General features: G+C 50.1%; 1 protein-coding gene and 1 pseudogene across 1 annotated transcript; one reads left to right on the top strand and one right to left on the bottom strand.

The window, feature by feature from the left end:
• The first annotated feature begins 1,858 nt into the window (after positions 1-1,858).
• LOC105545010 lies at positions 1,859-2,573 on the top strand. The gene is made up of 2 exons (XM_011987749.1): positions 1,859-1,901; positions 1,984-2,573. The coding sequence occupies exons 1-2, from the start codon at positions 1,859-1,861 to the stop codon at positions 2,571-2,573; spliced, it is 633 nt and encodes a 210-aa protein (XP_011843139.1).
• Positions 2,574-4,388: 1,815 nt separating this feature from the next.
• LOC105545009 overlaps positions 4,389-6,491 on the bottom strand; it is a 7,899-nt pseudogene continuing 5,796 nt past the window's right edge.

Below are 6,491 nucleotides of genomic sequence, written 5' to 3'. Positions count from 1 at the left end.
GGATCCTAACTCCGAACAACTAAAGGGAAAAAAAGTTAATTTTAAAACAATTTTTAAAAACGAGGTCAGTGATTCTCAAACTTTAGTGTGCATCCGAATCACTTGTAGAGTCACCGAATCACAAGTGAATCATCCGAATCACTTGTAAGCTGTTAAAACACAGCTTTCTGGGCCTCACCATCAGAGTTTCTGATTGCAAAGGGCTGGAGTAGGGCTCCAGAATTTACATTTCTTTTCTTTCTTTTTTCTTTTTCTTTCTTTCCTTTTTTTCCGAGATGGAGTCTTACTCTGTCACCTAGGCCGGAGTGCAGTGGCACAATCTCGGCTCACTGCAACCTCCACCTCTGGAGTTCAAGCAATTCTCCTGCCTCAGCCTCTGGAGTAGCTGGGATTACAGGCACGTGCCACCACGCCTGGCTAATTTTTTTATTTTTTGCAGAGATGGGGTTTCGCCATGTTGGCCAGGCTGGTCCCCAACTCCTGACCTCAAGTGATCCACCTGCCTCGGCTTTCCAAAGTGCTGGGATTACAGGCGTGAGCCATCGCACCTGGCCTGAGTTTACATTGCTAAGTTCCCAGATGATGTGACAGCTATTGGTCTCTAGCCACACCTTGAGAACACTTGGCTTTGACTATCATTTCTCAAAGGTGCGTAGGAGGGAGCTGGGGATTCTGTTGAAATGCAGTTTTTTTGGTTTTGTTTTGTTTTGTTTTGTTTTGAGACAGAGTCTCGCTCTGTTGCCCAGGCTGGAGTGCAGGGGTGTGATCTCCTCTCAGTGCAAACTCTGCCTCCTGGGTTCAAGTGATTCTTGTGCCTGAGCCTCCCGAGTAGCTGGGATTACAGGAGTGAGCCACCTTGCCCAGCTAATTTTTGTGTTTTTAGTAGAGACAGGGTTTCACCATGTTTCCCAGGCTGGTCTTGAACTCCTGACCTCAGGTTATCTGCCTGCCTCAGCCTCCCAAAGTGCTGGGATTACAGGCGTGAGCCACTGGGTCCAGCGGAAATGCAGATTTTAATTCAGCAGGTGTGGGGCAAGGCGGGAGATTCTGCCTTGCCTTGAGTGCCCGGGTTTGCAGCTGCTGCTGGTCCATTCCCTACACTTTGAAAGGCAAGGGGAAGTCCCTCCGCCTGTCGTCCAGGAAGCCGGGTATTTATCCGCCAATTTCTCAGCCTATGGCTGAGGGCTGCTTTAGGGGTGTTAATCCCCACTCCTGCACCCCAGCTCCCAGAAAGCCGGCTGGCTGAGTTGCTGGTGCGGGTCAAAGAAAGTCTCAGGTCCCCATGTACAATGCGGAGTGCTTAGGGCCAAAGGGATGAGTGGAGACTTCTGCTCCCCCATCCTTCATTTCACTCCCTCTTAGGCTCCCCCCCCCACCCCACCCCCCCACTAGGTTGGAGGTGAAGCCGGCCTGTTTATTTCTCCGTGGTAACTTTTTTTTTTTTTTTTTCCCCCCCCAGACGGAGTCTCGCTCTGTCGCCCATCCTGGAGTGCAGTGGCGCGATCTCGGCTCACTGCCTCCAAGATTCAAGCGTTTCTCCTGCCTCGGCCTCCCAAAGTGCTGGGATTACAGGCGTGAGCCACTGCGCCCGTCCTGTAATTTTCTTCAGTAGTAGTTAGAATAAGTAATCTGATCCCCGCCCCTCTCCTTAAGGAAGATGCTTTTAAGACCACACACACACACGTTTTATAACAAACATAAGCTCCCCGGGGGAGGGAACGAGAGGGCTCGCTTCCTTTTGGTCAGAGCCTATCAAAGCTCTTCATTACACAAATTGTGAAGTCCACCAAGTGCAAGTGCGCGCTAATCCTGTTCTAGCGATTCATTAACTTCCCCAAGCAAATGCCTCCGGGCATCTATGAATGCGCCCTTTCAAGGAAAGCGAAAGCCCAAAGCGAGCGGTGACACTTTTTTTGCAGAGAAAATGTTTCTTGCGTTGGAAGGAAAGCTGATGAACTCCAGCAGGGCGTTGCCGCCTCCCAGGAGGCCAGTTTTCCTGCACACAGCAGCGGCTGACAGTTCGGGGAGGGCCCCGGGCCGCGCACAGGCCCACACAGGCCGGCGGGCGGGGCGCCCTGTGTCTGTCGCCCGGGCCCGCCTGGGGCTCAGCGAATCACGGAAAGCGAAAACCGCCTCGCGGGAGGCGTGGGCTGAGCGCATCCCTAGGGGCCGGCGCCACCCTCCTTGGTCACTCAAGTGGATGGGTGGGGAGCCTGCGGCTGGCCGCCCCGCACCCTCGGAGCGCTCCAGGGGCCCCCAACCCAAGCCCTGCACCTACTCTTGAAGGCGACTGCCGCGTTGTTGACCAGCACATTGAGCCCGCCGTACTCCTTGCGAAGGAAGTCGCGCAGGGCGCGGATGCTCTGCAGGTCGTCGATGTCCAGTTGGTGGAAGCGCGGGCTCAGTCCCTCCGCCTGCAGCTGCTGCACGGCCGCCTGACCCCGCGCCACGTCCCGCGCGGTGAGCACCACATCCCCCGAGAACTGTCGGCACAATTCGCGCGCGATGGCCAAGCCGATGCCCCTGTTGGCCCCGGTCACCAGCGCCACGCGGCTGCAGGACGACATGACTGACCCGGGCGCGCGGGACACCTGCGTGGAGGGCGGACCAGGCTTCGGACCACCTGGGGCGCGCCCCGAGGAGCCCAGCTAGTGTCAATGCCGCTAGTGTCAATGCCGCCGCGCAGACTAAGATCCAGCGCTGCGAGTCTTAAAGAACAAGGCCCCGGCCTCGGTCCCTCCCCTCCGAGGAGGGGCCGTCTGTGCCTTCTGTTCCAACTCCCGGGCCCGCCCCCTGCCCACGCTGCGCCCTTCAGGATCCGGGCTCTGAGCCGCAGGGTGATCTGAGAGGTGTCTGAAGCCAAATCGAACCTTGATGGGTCAGTCGGGGGCTCCAGATTCATGGCAGCTGGACTGAAGAAGTTATTTTGGGAAAACCCCAAAGTGAGAAAAACAAGTGCTGAGTAATTTTCTTGGGTGTGCGCCCATCATGCACGCAAAATGCGAATGTTTGCCTTTTCCTAAGATGCAGTAACTTTACTTAGACACAGTAACTGCTTCTCTGGACATAGATCCCCTTGCTTGCTTAAAAGGAACTCAGGAGAGGGAATTAGATGCCCTGTGAGCACACCTAGCAGGTGTAGGCAGGCGACATCGCTCTGGGATTCCCAGTGAATATGCCCCCAAGTGGGAGGGAATGTTCTTATTTAATCCTGACTTAACTCCTATGGGTGCTAAAAATGTCTGCATTTAGGTTTGCCCAAGGAGGATATAGATCCATAGAGATCTGGATTGATCATATATTCTCACAGTGAGATCTGTGTACCAGCAAAGAAAGTTAAACTGAAACCAAATTCCCAAAGGTGTGTCAAGCTGTGGGCACAAAATTAGAGCCCCATCCATCGTCTTCAGTGTAAACTGAGTTGTTTGATCAGTGACTTTGAGATTTGGGGAGAACTGTGACATCATCACGACTCAGTCTTTTCCATGCAGAGCTGGCTAACCGGCCTGTGTCTCTGTTACTCTGACTCCACCTTCTCTCTCAAGTCCTTACTTGAGGTTCTGGAGGTGGGCCCCTGCTGTGATCTCCTGCTGTGCTTCTCCCAGTATTTCCTTTTTTCTCCTAAAGATCATTTGGTCTGGACGAGGTGGCTCACACCTGTAATCCCAGCACTTCGGGAAGCTGAGGCGGGTGGATCACGAGATCAGGAGTTCAGCCTGACCAACATGGTGAAACCCCATCTCTACTAAAAATACAAAAATTAGCTGGGTGTGGTGGCATGTACCTGTAATCCCAGCTATTTAGGAGGCTGAGGCAGGAGAACTGCTTGAACCTGGGAAGCGGAGGTTGCAGTGAGCCGAGATCATGCCACTGCACTCCAACCTGTGCAACAGAGTGAGACTCCTTCTCAAAACAAAAACAAAAACAAAAATAAAATCATTTGGAACCTTGTTTTAAGGATATGGGGCTATTTAGGTTTTCTATTTCTTTTTCTTTTTTTTTTTTTGAAACAGGGTCTTCTCTGTCACCCAGGCTGGAGTGTAGTGCTGCAGTCATGGCTCACTGTAGCCTTAATTTCCTGAGCTCAGGTGATCCTCCCCTCTAGCCTCCCCAGTAGCTGGGACTACAGGTGTGCCACAGTCATGCCTGGCTAATTTTTAAATTTTTGTTTAATTTTTATTTTTGAGATGGGCGTCTCACTGTGTTGCTCAGGCTGGTTGAACTCCTGGGCTACATCGATTCTCTCTCCTCGGCCTCTCAAAGTGCTGGTGTCACAGGCTTGTGTCACCGTGCCTGGCCCAGTTCTTCTTGAGTGACCTTAATTTCTGTTTTTCACTATTTTAGTTTGTTAAATAAAGCATTGATCCTGTTTTATCACTTGGCAGGAAAACTAGACAATCCACCAGCCCAGGAGGGGACAAGCAGGATTAATCCTCCTCCTCGTCATCTCTGGCTCCAGCCCCACCCTGGCCCATCTTGCCATTCTTCCTCTTCACGTGGCTGGGGTGGCCACCCCCATAGGGAGGCAGAGGGAGAAGTCGATTGCTTCTGGGAATCCAGGCGGACAGTGAAAAACGGGATATTCACCACCTGCTCATGGACACGGATATGATCTGGCGGATGAGCACACAACCGTGGCGGATGGACTTATCCAAGCCCAGCTTGAAGACCTGAGTCTGTAGGCATCTCTCTAAGAAATCATCGATCTTCAGGCCCACGATGTAATCCAGCTTCATCTTTCCCTCAACCAGCTCCCCAGTGCAGACCAGCCACTGCAGCAGGGAGTGACTTCGAACAGAAGCCGTGGGTCCTTCTCGTCAAGTGTCAGCGGCTCCCTGGCAGCCTTGTGGATCTTGACCAGGGTAAATTTGACCCTGCACACCTCACATTTGTTCTGGAGCCCATACTCGCCAATCAACTTCAGCTTTTGGTCGAGATGAGATTTCTCGAAGGGTCTCTGCGGGGTCACATAAGTTTTGCGACAAACCCAGCTCCAGGCCGCTGGCGTGTTGGCTCCACTTGCCCGTCTATGCCTAAGCGCAGGCCCTGGTCATTGAGAAAGAGCTCAAAATTTTTATATGTTTCATCTAAGGTGCTGATTCTATTGATACAAAGTTGTTCATAATATGCCCTTATCCTTTTAACATTGGTAGTGATGCTACCTGTCTTTTCTGAGATTGGTTTGTGTCTTTCGTATTTTTTTCTGATCTGTCTGGCTAGAGGTTTATCAATTGTTTTGATTTTCCTCAAACTTTTGGTTATAATGAGTCTCTCTCTCTCTCTCTCTTTTCCTGATTATATTAATTTCTGTTCTGTTCTTTGTTTCCTTTCTTCTCCTTACTGGATTTTTTTTGCTCTTTTTCTAGTTTCTTACTGTAAAGGCGGAAGTCATTGATTTGCTTTGATTTGAGACTTCTTTTCTAACGTAGGCAGTAAGTGGTGTAAATTCCCTCTTAGTATGACTTTAGTGGCATCTCACATTGATATGTTTTCACTTTCATTCAGTTTATTTTTATTTTCATTCTTATTTATTTATCTTTTGAGACAGAGTCTTGCTCTATCACCGAGGCTGGAGTGTAGTGGTGCAATCTCAGCTCACTGCAGCCTCCACCTCCTGGATTTAATCAATTCTTGTGCTCCAGCTTCCTGAGTAACTGGGATGCGCCTTTCACCATGCTCAGCTAATTTTTGTATTTTTAGTAGAGACGGGGTTTCACCATGTTGGCCAGGCTGGTCTTGAAGTCCTGACCTCAAGCGATCTGCCTGCCTTGGCCTCCCAAAGTAGTGGGATTACAGGCGTGAGCCACCACGCCTGGCTAGTAGTGTATTTTTTAGTTTCCAATTTACTTGGGGATTTTTCCAGCTATCTTGTGATTGATTTCTAACTTAAATCCATTGTGGTCAATGAACTTACATTGTACAACTTAACTACTTTTTAAATAATTTCAAAAGCTGAGAGAGATATTTAAAGCATGTTTTTATGTAATGATAATAATCTCAGAGAGAACATAGTTGAAGAACAGGAAGAATTACAAGAACAAAATGTGTGGGAAGACCAAGCACGGTGGATCCAGGAATCAGGTGGGGGCGTGGAGGGGGAAGCAGTGCACTTCTTCTCTTGTAACAGAAGGGAAGGCAGAGTGTGTGGGTTTAGACCCAAGCATGTTGGGGAAACTAAGGCCTTCCTGAGGGCATCTGCTATCTCTTTGGAGGGTGACAGATTTGAGGTCATAATTGAGTGGCATTAGTTTGGGGAAATTGAGGACAGTAGCCATTTTGCAGATTGGGAAAGTGATTTTTTTTTTTTTTTTCTAGGCTTTAAAAAGAATGGTAGGGGCTGGGCACAGTGGCTCACACCTGTAATCCCAGCACTTTGGGAGGCCAAGGCAGGCAGATCACTTGAAGCCATGAGTTTGAGACCATCCTGGCTAACATGGTGAAACCCTGTCTTTACTAAAAATACAAAAAAAAAAAAAAAATTAGCTGGGCGT

This window comes from Mandrillus leucophaeus, unplaced genomic scaffold, assembly GCF_000951045.1.
Source record: "Mandrillus leucophaeus isolate KB7577 unplaced genomic scaffold, Mleu.le_1.0 Scaffold315, whole genome shotgun sequence".
Lineage (NCBI taxonomy): Eukaryota > Metazoa > Chordata > Mammalia > Primates > Cercopithecidae > Mandrillus > Mandrillus leucophaeus.
This window is presented reverse-complemented; position numbering and strand designations above follow the sequence as displayed.